The sequence below is a fragment of the Lepisma saccharinum genome, unplaced genomic scaffold (genome assembly GCF_977018435.1).
Source record: "Lepisma saccharinum unplaced genomic scaffold, izLepSacc3.1 HAP1_SCAFFOLD_427, whole genome shotgun sequence".
Lineage (NCBI taxonomy): Eukaryota > Metazoa > Arthropoda > Insecta > Zygentoma > Lepismatidae > Lepisma > Lepisma saccharinum.
The window spans coordinates 243839-262701 of NW_028143126.1; the positions used below are offsets into that span (position 1 = coordinate 243839).

General features: G+C 39.4%; 1 protein-coding gene and 1 non-coding gene across 2 annotated transcripts in view; one reads left to right on the forward strand and one right to left on the reverse strand.

Moving 5' to 3' along the window:
• The window catches only part of LOC145982803 (von Willebrand factor A domain-containing protein 8-like), a 172799-nt gene extending 155122 nt beyond the window's left edge, over positions 1-17677 (reverse strand). The window contains exon 1 of the mRNA XM_083116170.1: positions 17594-17677. Coding sequence (XP_082972296.1) covers positions 17594-17677 — 84 coding nt within the window. The remainder of the gene's footprint in view (positions 1-17593) is intronic.
• On the forward strand, positions 10356-10518 carry LOC145982804 (U1 spliceosomal RNA). Its single transcript, XR_014441148.1, has one exon. It is a non-coding gene; the product is annotated as a U1 spliceosomal RNA (small nuclear RNA).
• Positions 17678-18863: the final 1186 nt, after the last annotated feature.

An 18863-nucleotide genomic window follows, 5' to 3' on the forward strand; every position in this document is an offset into this window, starting at 1 on the left:
AAAAATAAGCCCCGGCCAAATTTGAGGCCACGAGACGCCATTGAGGAAAACGCTTGAACTTAAAATCAAGAGAGAATAAAATGGCTACTGGCCCGTCGAGTGATCACGTTTGTGGAGTCCGGAATGATGCTCAGTTAGATGTGAAGAAGCGTATGCAAGAGGCGAAGAAAAGGGTTCGAGAGGAATACACGCCAAATACCAAGATTTACAATGATACTCTAGGCAAACTACACGACAAAGGTGATGTTAGGGTAGGTTAGGTTAGAACTGACATAACTAAAACGAAAATCGAAAAAGAGACGAAAAGATAAAACAAAAAGAGAAATGTGGTCGATAGCTTAACCACAGTCCAGTCCAAACCATGGATAAAGTGTGATGGAAATCAGCAAAACCATCAAGTGGTACGTTTTGTCGCATCGCAAATATTTTTAGATTCATTAGAAGACCCTTCGCAGGTAGCCGGTCAGGTGGTAGGTACGTTTTGTCGGTGATACGTTCGGTTGCGTATTCGCACCCGGCAGATTGCCGTCCTTTTCTAAAGAAAGGCGCGACTTGTCCCCACGATCGGGAGGGGCCGCAGAGGTGGATGTATTCTCTAATTAGGTATTCTTCCTCAAGATGTCGAGCGAATCACATTTTTCAGACGCGCCCTACGGGTTTAGTACAGTGCTAAAATTTGATCTGTCCAGTTCGAACGGCAGATTGTCGTCCGCGAGCGGAAGTGTGAACTTTTGTTCGATCACTTGATAAAAAATGTAAGTAAAGATTTCAGCTTTTAGTGATGGGGAAGGGGAGATGGAGAGAGGGGGGACGGAAGAGGGAGAGAGTAATAAAAACAAATGTGCGAAAAATACATACTAAAAACTGAAATATTTACGCCACATTTTCTTCAGCCACAAATACAAGCCACACCCACAATAGCAGGCCACGAATATCACGAATTTCAGTGTATGGTATAACGCACGTTTTCTCGCAAAATAAGCTAAGTAAACTAAGATTATACACATACGTAATGCATAAATACATCATTCTAATAAAAATATGGTATTACGTTAGTGAGAACAGTAAAGAAACAAATATTTTTTATGTATTCTACAATGCAGTTTTAACACGAAACCACTCGTTCAGATCCAGACTCAAATGACAATTCTAAAAAAGAGACCTAATAGAAATTGGATGTTATAGGTTTAAAAGAAAGAAGAAACATTAACAAAGAATATAAAATAAAAAAATACTGTCATACCCAAAAATAATAAAGATACATGCCCTCGAAGAAAGACGTGTTTCTCGCATTATGATACCGGCCGCGATCCAGCCACGAATATGAACTAGGGATGGCTAAACAGATCCGGATCCAAAAGTTACGGATCTGGATCCGAGAGTTCCGGATCCGCGGATCCGGATCCGGGTCTGAAAATTTCGGATCCGGATCCGGGTCCGAAAGATTCGGATCTGGATCCGGATCCGAGAGTTTCGTATCTCAATCCCATTATAATATTACCACACCTTAAAAGGTATTATGATCTTCGATTACAAAGAAATTTTTCGTTTGTCCTACAAGAATTCTTTTCAAGTGTTGTTCCTAAAATACTTTGCTACGCATCGGCTAACACACTCGTGCACACATGCCAAAGGTGATTTTGTAAATGCCATTGAAACGAATATTCATTCGAATGTATAGGAAATGAAAACACACATAAATGTGAGACATTCCATTCCAGGATGAAAGCTTTAACACATATAACAAGATAGAAATGTTATACAAAAATTATACAATTGTTCTACAGTTACAGTTATACAAATTAAAATAAAACATTATAATATATGCAGTGTTAAATAATTACAAAGTGTAAGACTAACAAGGGAAGTTATCTAAGTATCTCCCTCCGATTTCCATGAAACTTGGCAGTATAGTGGGGCCCAAAGGAAGAATTACGTGTTTTTTTGTTTCAGCTAAAAAACGGTTTTAGGGGGCAAAACCCCCTCAAATGTCAAGATGAAGACAAATTGAAGTGAGGGTCTCACCCCTGTGTCCCCCTCCGATTTCCATGATACTTGGCAGGTGTATAGTGGGGCCCAATGGAAGAAATAAGTGTTTCTTTTCTTTCAGCTAAAAAAACAGTTTTAGGGGGCAAAACCCCCTAAATGTCAAGATGAGGACAAATTGAAGTGAGGATCTGACCCCTGTGTCCCCCTCCGATTTCCATGATACTTGGCAGGTGTGTGTATAAACGGCTTCAAATGAAGAAATACGTGTTTTTTTTTGTTTCAGCTAAAAAACTGTTTTAGGGGGCAAAACCCCCCTCAAATGTCAAGATGAGGACAAATTGAAGTGAGGATCTGACCCCTGTGTCGCTCCGATTTCCATAAAACTTGGCAGGTGTATAGTGGGGCCAATGGAAGAAATACGTGTTTTTTGTTTCAGCTAAAAAACGGTTTTAGGGGGCAAAACCTCCTCAAATGTCAAGATGAGGACAAATTGAAGTGAGGATCGGACCCCTGTGTCACCCTCCGATTTCCATGATACTTGGCAGGTATGTGTATAAACGGGCCCAAATGAAGAAATACGTGTTCTTTTGTTTCGGCTAAAAAACTGTTTTAGGGGGCAACCCGCCCCTCCTCAAATGTCAATATGAGGACAAATTAAAGTGGGGATCTGACCCCTGTGTTCCCCTCCGATTTCCATGAAACGTGGCAGGTGTATAGAGGGGGCCAAAGGAAGAATTACGTGTTTTTTTTTGTTTTTTTTTCAGCTAAAATCTGTTTTAGGGGGCAAAATCCCCTCAAATGTCAAGATGAGGACAAATTGAAGTAAGGATCGGACCCCTGTGTCACCCTCCGATTTCCATGATACTTGGCAGATGTGTGTATAAACGGGCCCAAATGAAGAAATACGTGTTTTTTGTTTCGGCAAAAAAATTGTTCTAGGGGGCAACCTCCTCTCAAATGTCAAGATGAGGACAAATTGAAGTGAGGATCTGACCCCTGTGTCGCTCCGATTTCCATAAAACTTGGCAGGCGTATAGTGGGGCCAATGGAAGAAATACGTGTTTTTTGTTTCAGCTAAAAAACGGTTTTAGGGGGCAAAACCTCCTCAAATGTCAAGATGAGGACAAATTGAAGTGAGGATCGGACCCCTGTGTCACCCTCCGATTTCCATGATACTTGGCAGATGTGTGTATAAACGGCCCCAAATGAAGAAATACGTGTTTTTTGTTTCGGCAAAAAAATTGTTCTAGGGGGCAACCTCCTCTCAAATGTCAAGATGAGGCCAAATTGAAGTGGGGATCTGACCCCTGTGTTCCCCTCCGATTTCCATGAAACGTGGCAGATGTATAGAGGGGGCCAAAGGAGTGTTTTTTTGTTTCAGCTAAAATCTGTTTTAGGGGGCAAAATCCCCTCAAATGTCAAGATGAGGACAAATTGAAGTAAGGATCTGATCCCTGTAATTTTTGTTAGTAGGGACTGCGTTCGCGCCGTCCCTGAAAAATAAATGGATAACAATAAATGTACCTTTTCGTAATGTTAAGTTCGGTCGGTTTTTTGGGAGGATTGTTTCGTGATAAACTTGTTGAGAGCTGCGATCCCGTGAGGAGTTTCGTTCGCCAAGAAATTGACTGACCCAGTCGGAAAGGACAGACCAGATGGACGATCTGTTTTCTTTCTGCCTGCCTACAAGACCCAATCAGATCAGAGAAGAAAGTTTCGGAATATTCAATAAATAATCTTTCAAGAGAGTTGACGTTGCCAACCGTCCTGATTTGGAACCTAAGGAACGGCACCTCGCTCTCGGTTTCAAATATGGAAATCGGACTGACTCCCTTTGCTTCCAGAGCCTCCCGTTCCCTTTTCGCGTGCACTGCATTCGTTCTGGACATGGCGTAGAATGTTATAAGCGCCAACATAACGTCCAAACTTCATGATGTTGGTAGTCGTCCTACATATTAGCAGAGATCTCAAAGATGTTTTCGTTGCTTCGAAATTTCCATTCCAATCACGAATACCCCTGAATAAACAGTTGTCTGATTTTTAAGAATTTGTAAGATTACATATTAACGAGATACCATATTTATAATGAAAAGTATTCCGTCATGGAAACTCATCCACGTCGTTCCAGTACTGCCAGCCTCGGTGCTAGCAACAATACATCCTTTAGTAGAAAAATAAACCAATCAAATGAACTAGTTTTTCTTGCTTGTTGAATACATAATACTTAAGTAGTGTAATTGATGCTATAACCAGCACCACTTATAAGTGTAGAAAAGAAGAGCTCAAATGATTAAACAGCCCGATTTGCCCACACTTAAAATTATGCCAAGATCCTCTTATTCCCCATTTCTTCAAGTGTGATATGCTCTTAATCCCCAAGAATTTTGAATCCTAGTGTAGAAAGGAAGAGTTCATATGCCCCGATTTGCCCACACTTAAAATTATGTCAAGAGGGGGCATATAGCCCAATCGGCCATGTGTGTACATATTTAAATCTAAAGAATTTTGAATTCTAGTGTAGAAAAGAAGAACTCCCCTCAGACAGATTTGCCCATGTGTGTAAAAGCTACATCTCTCAGTTTGTTGTCCATAAACTTGTTAAAAATATGCCCTCCCTTGATATTGTTTTGGCTACACTTAAAACTAAGGCAAAAATGCTCATATTCTCATGCTCTTCAACTTACAGATCAATACAATAGGACAAGGTCAGGCTGCAAATTGTTTCATGTTTTTTCTAATCTTTGATCAGTTTCATGTCTCGGCCAGCAATAAATTATCCACGCCTGGGAGATTTAATATGCTTGCATGCATGAGTTAAAATCTACACTGTGCTCTTTCAGGGAAAATTCCCCATACATGTCATCATGTTATTGACTCCAAGGGAAATACTTAGTAAAAAGAACATTGGCCTCTTGCATGTATGCATGAATTGGATTCAGGTTTTGCCTTGTTCAGATAATATATACCCTAGTGAGACTTACAGATATTCATTGCATAGTTCAAAGTCCAACTTTGAATTGTATTTAGCTGATATAGAGCTCATAACTTCTGGGTTCTGATATTCAATGTGTATTGCATGTGGACATAGTCCCATGGCTTATATGCTTTGTAATCAAGAGGCTTCTGTGTTTGAGGCCTGATAAAATGTGAGGCCTCCCCTGATGGCAAAGTGTTAATATTGTTGTCTTGTAAACAAAAGCTCTGGGTTTGAGTCCTGGTAAAATGTGAGGTCTCCCCTGATGGCAAAGTGTTAATATTATTGCCTTGTAAACAAGAGCTCTGGATTTGAATCCTGGTAAAATGTGAGGTCTTCTCTGATGGCAAAGTATTAATATTGTTGCCTTGTAAACAAGAACTCTGGGTTTGAGTCCTGATAAAATGTGTAAGATTGAAATACATGTGGCAGAATAATATCCCCACACGTGAGATTTTGAGAATATTCACTGCTAGTTGATATACAGCTGAGGTTTGAAACCTGGTAAAGTGTGTTGTACAACAGCATAAAAGAGCAAAATTATTTTATATTGGGGATCACCAGAGCCTAGTTATTGCTGTTGTTTGGGTATAAAAGCACCAGCTCAGCCACTAGCTGCTGTTATAATTGTTTTGGCATATTGTCCATAGTTCTGTTTTTTTTGGACCAATAAATTTTATATAAACAAACAACAAAAATGCCAAATCAAAAATATTGCAATCAGTGTAATAAAAATATATCTAGTTCTAATGGGTCTAGGCACCGGTTTATTTGTGACCGTAAGAAATGCAGAAGGGCCACAAAAATGTGTCCAAGATGCCATAAAATATTAAGCAAGGCTTATTACAAATGGCATAAGTGTATTTGTTATGAACAGTCATCAACATTGCCCCCACAACCATCTACATCTGGTCTGAAAAGGAAGCATGAAACACCTGTTAATGCTGGACCGGCAAAGCAGCCACGCTATGAACCCATCCATAGCAGTTTTAACGGCCAATTAAGGGATCACCGTTTTGTATCAGAGCCAAGATGTGACATTAAGAATTTTTTGAACAGTATAAATCCAGATGTGCAGGCAATTCTAAATGCACAAAATGGCTCTTATAAGCTGTCCCTCAAATTGTTTACACAATATAAGAAGCCAAATGGCACAAAATTTACACAGCCCCACATAACAGAAACTGTACCGGTATATTCAAATGCAAATTCAGACAAAATAATAAGCAGTTTGATAGATCAATTGAATATTAAACACTCTGAATTTGCAGCAAAAGAGTCTGGATGGAGCCTATGCGGATCTCCACACAAGCTCTATGTTAATATTTCTGAATTCAGCCCATTACAAGGATCTACATATTTGCCATTACCTGCCAATATTAAAAACAAACAAGCCGTGGTTAATATAAAAAATAATGATGAGAAATGCTTTTTGTGGTGTATTTTAGCTGCTTTGTATCCAGTTTCAAGAAATCCTGATAGGATAACTTATTATAAACAACATGAAAATAATTTTGATGAAGCAATGGAGGGTTTAGAATATCCAATGTCTGTTCAGAATATTGATAAATTTGAAAAAAAAAGCCAGGGATATTAATGGTAAACAATTATCTATTAATGTATTTACTTGTTCTACTGGCCGTGGCAATTGCTTGATAGCACCTCTCAGAATCAGTACATTTGATGATGATTCTGCTGTTCCGATTGATCTGCTCTTAATTGAAGAGGATGATACACGCCATTATACTCTGATACATAATCTTGAAGCTTTAGTCAGAACACAACTAGACAAATTTGAAAGAACATTTAAGTTGTGCCGAAGATGTTTGACTGTATTTGATGGTCAAAAAATGGTGAATGGGGTTCGGGAAAAAATGCAGAAATTGCTAAAAACAATTAATTGAGCATCTGAAATACTGTGGCAACCATAAACCTGTTCATATGGTGATGCCTAACCCAAATGAAAATGCCAAATTCAAAAAATTTGAAGCCTTGTTGGAACACCCAGCATATATAGTTTGTGATTTTGAATCAAAAATCAAACCTCTTGCATTCTGTAGCCCAGATCCTGATGAACCTTCAATTACATCATACCAGTTACATGAACCTTCTAGTTTTTGTTATGTGATTGTACAGGATGGTGTTGTTAGTGAACCACACTTATACATGGGAGCAGATGCCATCAAAGAATTTGCACAAAGAATAGAAAATGAGTGCCATGACATAGCATCTAATGTCTTATTAAAATCAAAACCCATGTTGCCTTTAACAGAGGAACAGATTGAAGATTTCAACAATGCAGAAAAATGCCCGGTATGTGATTCTGAATTTTCAGATACAAATATCAAGGTTCATCACCATTCTCATACAGATGGTAAATTCTTAATGGCCCTGTGTAATAGCTGTAATATTAAGATCCAGAGACCAAAATTTATCCCTATATTTTGCCATGGTGCATCCAATTATGATTTTCATCATTTGATCAGGTACGAGGGGTTTGACAAGCAGAATTTAAATATTTTAGCTGAAAATAATGAGAAATATATTGCCATTAGCAAAATAATTAAAGTTAATGGTGTTCCTATTCACTTAAGATTTCTTGATTCATACAGAATTCTGTCTGCTAGCCTGGCTACACTGGCCACTCAATTATCTGATGATCAATTCAAAATCACATGTGCTTTGTTTCCAAATCAGGAGCTGAAATTAATTAGGCGGAAGGGTGTATATCCATATGATTATGTTACAGATTTTTCTAAATTTGATGAGTGTTCTCTGCCACCACAACAAGAGTTTTACAGCAAAATCAGAGGATCTGGAATCACTGATGAAGATTATCACCATGCCCAGTTGATGTGGAACAATTTAAAATGCCAGACATTTGGTGATTATCACAAGGCTTATTTAAAACTTGATGTGACCCTCTTAGCTGATATACTGCAGGCATTCAGAAAATCTTCCATGGAAAATTATAAGCTGGATCCAATGTATTTTTACAGTGCTCCGGGCCTAGCATGGTCTGCAATGTTTTTGAACACTAAAATGCAGTTGGATCTGATCCAGGATCAAGATATGTATCTGTTTATGGAACAATGTATAAGAGGAGGCATGGTGCAATGTTCTCAGAGATATGCCAGAGCAAATAACAAATATATTCCTGATTATGATCCAGTACTGCCATCAAATTATATACTTTATGTAGATGCCAACAGCCTCTATGGTTATGCCATGATGAAAAAACTGCCATATGCAGGGCTTGAGTGGGTTGAAGATTTCAACATTGAGGATCTTCAGGACTTTGATGACAGTCACTATGACTTGTTCTTAGAGGTTGATCTGACAATTCCTGATGATTTACACAACACATTTTCTGATCTGCCCCCAATTCCCGAGGTTAAGTGTTCACCTAGCTCTAAACAGAAGAAATTGATGATGACTCTAGAGCCGAAACAGAATTATGTTATATATTACAAAAACCTCCAGTTCCTAATAAATCATGGTGTCCAAGTGACCAAAGTTGGAAAAGTTTTGAGGTTCAGGCACTCAAGATGGTTGAAGCCATATATTGATACAAACACAGAGCTTCGAACATCTGCAATAAGCCAATTTGATAAGACCTTGTTTAAATTGATGGTCAATTCTGTGTATGGCAAAAAAATTGAAAATGTCAGAAAACATATTGATGTTATAATAATTACTGACCCCAGCCGGAGCAAAAAATTGATTGCAAAGCCCAACTTCAATTACAGAAGAATTTATGATGAGAATATGGCACTTTTCAACATGAAAAAAACAAAGATTAAGTTTGATAAGCCTATTTATGTAGGGGCTGTGATATTGGAATTGGCCAAATTACACATGTTAAAATTGTATTATGATGTGTTGAAGCCTTTTTATAAGGATCGTGTAAAACTGATGTACATGGACACAGATAGTTTTGTTCTTAATATTCAAACAGAAGATGTTTATCAAGATATAGCTCAGCCTGAATTGTTTAAATATTTTGATACCACTGAACATTCAAAAATTAAACACCACAACAAAAAGGTGCCTGGCAAGTTAAAAGATGAGACACTTGGTGATGTTATTGTGGCATTTGCTGGGTTAAGGGCCAAGATGTACAGTTTTGAAACATGTAGTGGCGCTGTTGCCAAAAAGGCCAAGGGCATTGGAAGAGTGACTGTAGACAAAGAGCTTGAATTTGAAGATTACAAAAATTGCCTCAAATCATGTAGCACAATCAGAACATCAGAATCCAGAATTCAGAGTGTGGATCACTTGTTGACTAGTAATATTGTAAGAAAAGTGGCTCTGGACCCACATGATGATAAGAGATTCATTTTATCATGTGGGTCCAGAGCCACTTTGTATCATATCGTATGAGATCCATTTTTATTATACATGTATGATAATATAAGAGAAGTAGAGGAAAGAGAAAACCAAGCTAAACACGGACGCCTTCTCCAGAATTTCAAATCTCATTACATAAGGTTCTGGGTTGGAGTCCCGAACAGGCATGACTTTCTTGTTCTGTTCTTGTTGTCTGGTAGGCTAATCGGGACTGGACGTACAGTTTGGAGTGGAACCGAAAGACAGTCAAATGTGGCTCCACTTGGAGTGAGTGAATCCAATACAGCGGTAGAAGTAGGCCATCGGGAAGACCCGAGATTTGTCTTGGAGGACAAGCAACCCGAAAAGAGACCGACAAGTGCAAATTGAGATGTGATTGATAAGATGACAGGTAATTGCAACTGAAGACACATATAAGTCTATAGATATATATAGACGCGGCAGGTCTTCTCGGTACGGTACATCCCTCTCGCATTTCCTCCCTTAACGTTCCTGATAAACGACAAATTGCGTGAAGAAAACCCAAAGCATTTCTGTCGCCATCAGTCTACTTTCTTTCCTTTTTTGACGAAAAAATTTCCATTCTTTAAGACCAGACGAGTGGAACCCATCCTATTTTCGAGCGTGAATGGGAGAAGGTTGGTTTCGGACATGCAATGATCGAACTGTACGTGATCCCTGAACCAAAACGTATATCACGTGATTGACATGACGCTGAAGGGGACAGAAATCGAGAAAGCCAGCCAGCAACATTCGTATGTGAAAGTTGAACGTAGTGTGGAGAATGTTGGAGTAAGTAAACGTTTCTCAATAGATGGCAGCACAAGGAGTAGCTTGTTTTCCCCCTTAAAAACGTCGTTCATATTTTACTTGTGAAGATAAGTTAAACATATTTATTTGTAGATATATTGTCTGTGTAAAGTGTGCATAGCAATTATAAGTTATCACTGACAAGTTGGGAAAGACTTTGAGATATGTGGAAACACTCGATGGGAGTTTGTTGAGAAGATAGAGTAGGATGTGAGAGGTTTCTGGTCGAGGCATACTTACCTGGCGTAGGGGCTACCGTGATCAGCAAGGCGGTTCCCCCGGGGTGAGGCTCTTCCATTGCACTTCGGTTGGGCTGACCCCCGCGAATATCCCAAACGTGGATATCTCGGGCGCGTAATTTTTGTTAGTAGGGACTGCGTTCGCGCCGTCCCTGAAAAATAAATGGATAACAATAAATGTACCTTTTCGTAATGTTAAGTTCGGTCGGTTTTTTGGGAGGATTGTTTCGTGATAAACTTGTTGAGAGCTGCGATCCCGTGAGGAGTTTCGTTCGCCAAGAAATTGGCTGACCCAGTCGGAAAGGACAGACCAGATGGACGATATGTTTTCTTTCTGCCTGCCTACAAGACCCAATCAGATCAGAGAAGAAAGTTTCGGAATATTCAATAAATAATCTTTCAAGAGAGTTGACGTTGCCAACCGTCCTGATTTGGAACCTAAGGAACGGCACCTCGCTCTCGGTTTCAAATATGGAAATCGGACTGACTCCCTTTGCTTCCAGAGCCTCGTTCCCTTTTCGCGTGCACTGCATTCGTTCTGGACATGGCGTAGAATGTTATAAGCGCCAACATAACGTCCAAACTTCATGATGTTGGGAGTCGTCCTACATATTAGCAGAGATCTCAAAAATGTTTTCGTTGCTTCGAAATTACCATTCCAATCACGAATTCCTCTGAATAAACAGTTGTCTGATTTTTAAGAATTTGTAAGATTGCATATTAACGAGATACCATATTTATAATGAAAAGTATTCCGTCATGGAAACTGAACCACGTCGTTCCAGTACTGCCAGCCTCGGTGCTAGCAACAATACATACTTTAGTAGAAAAATAAACCAATCAAATGAACTAGTTTTTCTTGCTTGTTGAATACATAATACTTATGTTTCCAAATTCAAATTGGACATTTTATGTATTAATATTGGCTTCACCTTCACCGCCCGTTGAAGGCGTGAACATTTTAAAAAGTTGTGCTGCAATACTTAGGAATGTATACCTTACATTCGAAGAGATTTGACAAATACGCTAGCTTATTTATGCTAAAAATGATCGCAAGTGACAGGATAAGAATGAGTGGTTAACGACAATTCCTCTAAATGCTACGTAAATATTGTATTTTGCATTTACGTCGCTCTCCTTTCATATTTACTAATTGCGACGACAAGGATGAATGAATTATAAGTACGTGATGAAAGGACACTCGTACGGTTCACAACAAACATGCCTAGGTCAAGACTCGAACACAGGGAGCTTCAAATGATGGGTAACATTTTTAGTAAATTCGGATGCACATTTATGTGAAAATTTCTGCTAAACCGTGTTTTTGAGTTTGTGATGTAAATATTCCAGTTTTATGCACAGATAGGTTAACTTGGACCGGACCTACAGTTTAGAGTGGGATCCGAGCCATTATGTGTCTCGACCGAGTATCGTTCCCCTGACCCCTCGATTAATAGACGATAACAGCTTTAGAGTGCGACTTGTTTGAAGCATAGCAAGCAGGCAGTGTTCCGGCACCTTTATACATGAGTTACATATGCTGTTTAGATAGAAACTTATGTTTTTGTTTTATTTTAACCTGCGCTTGAAGTGAAAATTGTGTCTGGGAGAATGTTTAAAGAAACCGTGGAGGAGGTGTCGTTTTTAGATGTGACGTGGTGAAAATGAGACATTGCATAGGAGAATTTTGTCATCCTCGCGGCCCCCCTCCCACCGACCACTATTTGTAGCGAAGGTTCTTGATTTGACATTTTTGCATGTAATAGGCACAAGAAGAGAGATTTTTTCGTTGTCCATAAGTTTTTCAAAGTTGAAGTCGAATTTGTTATCTCGTAGGCTAATCGGGACTGGACGTACAGTTTAGAGTAGAACCGAAACAGTCAAATGTGGCTCCACTTGGAGTGAGTGAATCCAGTACAGCGGTAGCAGTAGGCCATCGGGAAGACCCGAGATTTGTCTTGGAGGACAAGCAACCCGAAAAGAGATCGACAAGTGCAAATTGAGATGTGATTGATAAGATGACAGGTAATTGCAACTGAAGACACATATAAGTCTATAGATATATATAGACGCGGCAGGTCTTCTCGGTACGGTACATCCCTCTCGCATTTCCTCCCTTAACGTTCCTGATAAACGACAAATTGCGTTTCTGTCGCCATCAGTCTACTTTCTTACCTTTTTTGACGAGGAAATTTCCATTCTTTAAGACCAGACGAGTGGAACCCATCCTACTTTCGAGCGTGAATGGGAGAAGGTTGGTTTCGGATATGCAGTGATTGAAGTGTACGTGATCCCCGAAACAAAACGTATGTCACGTGATTGACATGACGCTGAAGGAGACAGAAATCGAGAAAGCCAGCCAGCAACATTCGTATGTGAAAGTTGAACGTAGTGTGGAGAATGTTGGAGTAAGTAAACGTTTCGCAATAGATGGCAGCACAAGGAGTAGCTTGTTTTCCTCCCTTAAAAAGGTCGTTCAAATTTTACTTGTGAAGATAAGTTAAACATATTTATTTGTAGATATATTGTCTGTGTAAAGTGTGCATAGCAATTATAAGTTATCACTGACAAGTTGCGAAAGACTTTGAGATATGTGGAAACACTCGATGGGAGTTTGTTGAGAAGATAGAGTAGGATGTGAGAGGTTTCTGGTGGAGGACACTTTTGAGATACAGATTATTCTAAGTCTGCTATGCTTTATAGGCGTGCATTACTGTGAACGGTGTAGCACACGCATCGGGACGCGTTGCACGCTCAGGGCATTCAGGGTCAATCAGAGGCACGTAGCGGCGCTGTAGGAATATCTGACTACCATTTCCATTTCTTTGGGTTGATAGTTCAAATCGACCCTTTCTACGAGTGCGGTGAAGTCTTGATCACCGCCTAAAATAATCTTTCAAGGTAACACTTTTGCTCTGCAGTGGTATTCATACGAACTGGTCTCTATAAGAGATAGGAGGGCATTGAATGTTCTTTCTTGTCCCACCCCTCGGAGTGGTGACATAGAAACGCAAGTTCCTAGACCTCTTTTATAACGTCTACGAACTACTGCAATATCAGCCAGACACAAGAACCTTCCCTTTAGAGGGATGGAGCACCTCAAAGCCAGTTCAGCAAGCAAAATGACACAGTCTACGCGTATCAATTACCGACCAGAGAATTTTCTAGTTCCCTTGGGAAAACAAGTTGTTGCATTATCGCAACCTACACCCACACAAATAAGGCAGCCCTCACATTCGGGGAATCTTCCAACCAACCTTCAGCAGAATTTACACTTGTTGGCCGGCATCGCTGCCAAAGGTCACTTACGGACTTGGACAGTCTCGCCCAACTATATGAAGGGAGACATCCAACAAAACTACAAAAACCATGCCGTTATCAACTGACGTCCCAACTTCAAATACATTTGCGCCCCTGGCACAAGATTCCTCAGGTGACATGGAGATCCCCCAAGAAGAGGAAACGCAACCACCTCCAACAACTCAACCTAAGAAAGTCCCAAGGCCTCCACCTATTTCCGTGTTACGGAATTAAGGAAACTTACGCCTTCACCTCTACTATAAGCAAGACGCGTCCCGGGTTCGAATCCCGGTCGGGCTTGGTTGTTTGTGAATGTCCATTCATCAATTTCATCATTTCATCACTCATCCCCATCTTCGCAAATTAGTCAAGAGGCACAAAACGCGAAGTAAAATAAACTAAATCAATCAATAAGCAAGACGCTTAGTCAACCTCCTCACATACAGCACAACAGAGAGAAGGTCACCTTCCAAGTATCAACCAGGGCAGATTATGATAAAATAATTGCATTTTGCGACCAGACCAAACGAGAATATGCCACCGGCATCGTTCGCAGTGAACGGCCTGTGAAGGTGGTAATACGAAAATTACCCATCGATACCTGTCTGGGCGACCTGGAGCAGGACCTGAAAGACAAGAACTATACACCTATATCAGTTCACCAAATGTCTCGCAGAAAGAAGGACTCAAATGAACGAGTGTTGATGCCACTCTTTCTGGTGTCGCTTTCAAGAAACTCCACCACTCACGAAATATACAAAGAAGAATATCTTCTTGACTATAGAATTAAAGTACAGGTATACAAACCACCCACCACGCTACAGTGTTATCGTTGTCAGCGAATGGGACATGGTCAAATCCAATGTAAAGCACTGCCCCGTTGCCTCAAATGCGGGCAGGGACACTTGACAAGGGCTTGTCTCAAAACAGACACCACTACCCCAGCCAAATGTGCCAACTGCCAGGGTGATCACCCCGCAAACTTCAGAGGATGTCCAGTGTTCAAAGCCTACACGGACGCTCAAACTTCCACCAACAAGAAGACCCAAAAATCTCCCCCAATCATCACTTCTCAACAAACACCTGCAACTTCTGCAGAAACCCCTTCTTCACAACAAACCTCGACAACATACGCAGGCGCAGCCTCTCCGTCCAGACACACCCTAACCAAAACCATCACCAAAGAGGCCCCCTCCACAACAAATATATCAGAATCGACTCGGGATGACACATCAGCCTCAGACATTAAACTCATTTTTGAGTTCCTCAAAGGAATGAATCTAAGCAAAGTAATACCACATGTTAAAAAAGGTATTGCTCGTCTTACCTCTGCTACGGACACAACCACAAAAGCAGCCGCATATATCGATACCATTGCCGAAATGATTGACGATGGCTGTTTCTAGTCAGTCGAAAATTCACCACTCACTTACCATCATGGCTTGGAACGCCGATGGGTTAAGAGGGCAGAGGCATACCCTCATCCACTTTCTTCAACATAACAAAGTAGACGTAGCACTGATCAGTGAAACACACTTCTCCCACACAGTCAAAGGCTGGAAATTGCCCAACTATCTCATATACCGACTGGATAGAATTGGAAGGCCGAGAGGCGAGTAGTGTAAAAGTATATAATACTGGGACAAGAAATGATGAGGTCTTGCCTGTACTAAAATTAGGTCAAAATGCCTATAAAAGTTTATTGCTCAAGTGTCTTCCTCTATCAAATTTAAGATTTTTGTACAAGAAAAGTTTTTCAGAAAGGATGAGGTATTTTTGACTGAATATAAATACTTAAAAACTAAGGCAAAAAATGTCTATAAAAATCTTATTGCTACTGTGTATATATAACCTACGATTTTTGTAAAACAGCTTCTGAGAAAGGATGACTCTTTTTTAGATTAATTTGGCTGCAGCTGTATCTGTCAGATTGTTATTCATAAGCTTGTTAAAAATATATCTCTTTCGACACTATTTTGGCTTCACTTAAAACTAATCCAATAAGCTCATAAGAGTTTTTTTTTATTATACAGTAGTACACTGTAATATAATTTTAAATACTTATTCAAAATATTTTTATATTATTATGTTAATTTGTTGACCTGTAATATTCTAAATATTTTAATTTAGGACCAAGCTCAACTGATATATCTAATACTAAGACAATGTAATATGCAGAGGTTTTCTAGAATTGCTCAGTGACTCTCTCATTTCTTACATCATAAACATATGATTTTTCACCTATAAGAATAACACTACATATGGTGTCATCAGGGAGTGTATCATGGAATTCACAGATAATTTTAATGTTTGTCCTGTCATTAACCACAACTTGTTTCCTTTTTGAAGTGTTGATGACAAACATGGGTCTCTGTGCTTTGAATTCATCTGGTGAGTAATACATGTCAGTATTCCCAATTGTGACTCTTTTGTATGCTATAAATGGTTCATATAATTTGAGGAAATCATCCTTGGACATGTTTAAATTATAATTTTCTCTGGGGAACACCTCATTTCTGCCATTTTTAAGATATATGTTCTTGATGTTGCAGTTATCAAACTTACTTGAATTTTTTTCTTGGTTATTGTTTCTTCCAGTCTGAAACAGTACCACCACAAAATCTGGCATGTCATATTGTATACTGGAGAATAAGTTTGTAGCATCAAATACATAATAGCTACCAGTGGCAGGCTTCTGCACACATTGATATGTATAAAATTGTAAAGGCACCTGTGGATTTTTTAGTATATCTGCTTTGTATTTAAGAGCATAACTAGCTTCATATTCAACTACTGGAATTCTTAGCTCCATAGTCTGAATAAGGCATTTGCCTTCATCAGGTAGGGTATTAGGCAGAGCTGCCCCAGGAGAATTTAATGAACTGTACCTCATCAAAGCATTATTATCATTGGCAGCTCTTCTAAATGTAATTCTTAAACCACCCTTCCACATAATGTCTTTGTAATCTGAGAAGAATCCTGGCAACAGGCGCATAGGAAACAGCACTGTGTGACTCTTAGATATTATTTTATCACCAGCCTCAAATCCACCTATTTTGTAGTATGATGCCTCGGTCTTGGATAATTTTAGTGTGGCCAAAGCTGTAGATGTAATACCAGGGTAATCTACTCTGTTTATAACAACACCATGTTTTCTAATCTCAATTTCAGAGAACAGATGTGGCACAAAATTATCTACCAATCTTATATTTGTGTTAACCGGATAATCTGTACCATCGAGCATTACAACATCAAATTTGATGTATAGGTCTGCTCTGTGAGGGTGTATAAAGTCATCTCCTACATCAAGGTCAACCTCAATCTCTGTGTTGGCTTGATTTTAATTTGCAAAGGTCCTCCGGTTTGAGGGGAATGATTGTAGCTCATAACTCTCAATATTTTCCATTTTTTTTGTATGTATTTTTATTTAAATATTAATTTCTATGATAGCAGTTGTTGTGGCTCCAGCAAAGTCAACTAATTCTTCTTTTTCATTAGTGACCATCAACTAAATGTAGTCTATTCTATTATGGCACACAGAAAAATATAATGTTGGTGATGGAGTATAGATGATCGGTTCCATAAATTCAGAGTTAGGTTTGAATGTTGCAATAATGCCAGTTTGTTTTTGAGTGCCTATGCCATTTGATATTAGCCTCACCCCTACGACAGGTAAGTATGCCTCGACCAGAAACCTCTCACATCCTACTCTATCTTCTCAACAAACTCCCATCGAGTGTTTCCACGTATCTCAAAGTCTTTCGCAACTTGTCAGTGATAACTTATAATTGCTATGCACACTTTACACAGACAATATATCTACAAATAAATATGTTTAACTTATCTTCACAAGAAAAATATGAACGACGTTTTTAAGGGAGGAAAACAAGCTACTCCTTGTGCTGCCATCTATTGAGAAACGTTTACTTACTCCAACATTCTCCACACTACGTTCAACTTTCACATACGAATGTTGCTGGCTGGCTTTCTCGATTTCTGTCCCCTTCAGCGTCATGTCAATCACGTGATATACGTTTTGGTTCAGGGATCACGTACAGTTCGATTATTGCATGTCCGAAACCAACCTTCTCCCATTCACGCTCGAAAATAGGATGGGTTCCACTCGTCTGGTCTTAAAGAATGGAAATTTTTTCGTCAAAAAAGGAAAGAAAGTAGACTGATGGCGACAGAAATGCTTTGGGTTTTCTTCACGCAATTTGTCGTTTATCAGGAACGTTAAGGGAGGAAATGCGAGAGGGATGTACCGTACCGAGAAGACCTGCCGCGTCTATATATATCTATAGACTTATATGTGTCTTCAGTTGCAATTACCTGTCATCTTATCAATCACATCTCAATTTGCACTTGTCGGTCTCTTTTCGGGTTGCTTGTCCTCGAGTCTTCCCGATGGCCTACTTCTACCGCTGTATTGGATTCACTCACTCCAAGTGGAGCCACATTTGACTGTCTTTCGGTTCCACTCCAAACTGTATGTCCAGTCCCGATTAGCCTACCAGACAACAAGAACAGAACAAGAAAGTCATGCCTGTTCGGGACTCCAACCCAGAACCTTATGTAATGAGATTTGAAATTCTGGAGAAGGCGTCCGTGTTTAGCTTGGTTTTCTCTTTCCTCTACTTCTCTTATATTATCATACATGTATAATAAAAATGGATCTCATACGATATGATACAAAGTGGCTCTGGACCCACATGATAAAATGAATCTCTTATCATCATGTGGGTCCAGAGCCACTTTTCTTACAATATTACTAGTCAACAAGTGATCCACACTCTGAATTCTGGATTCTGATGTTCTGATTGTGCTACATGATTTGAGGCAATTTTTGTAATCTTCAAATTCAAGCTCTTTGTCTACAGTCACTCTTCCAATGCCCTTGGCCTTTTTGGCAACAGCGCCACTACATGTTTCAAAACTGTACATCTTGGCCCTTAACCCAGCAAATGCCACAATAACATCACCAAGTGTCTCATCTTTTAACTTGCCAGGCACCTTTTTGTTGTGGTGTTTAATTTTTGAATGTTCAGTGGTATCAAAATATTTAAACAATTCAGGCTGAGCTATATCTTGATAAACATCTTCTGTTTGAATATTAAGAACAAAACTATCTGTGTCCATGTACATCAGTTTTACACGATCCTTATAAAAAGGCTTCAACACATCATAATACAATTTTAACA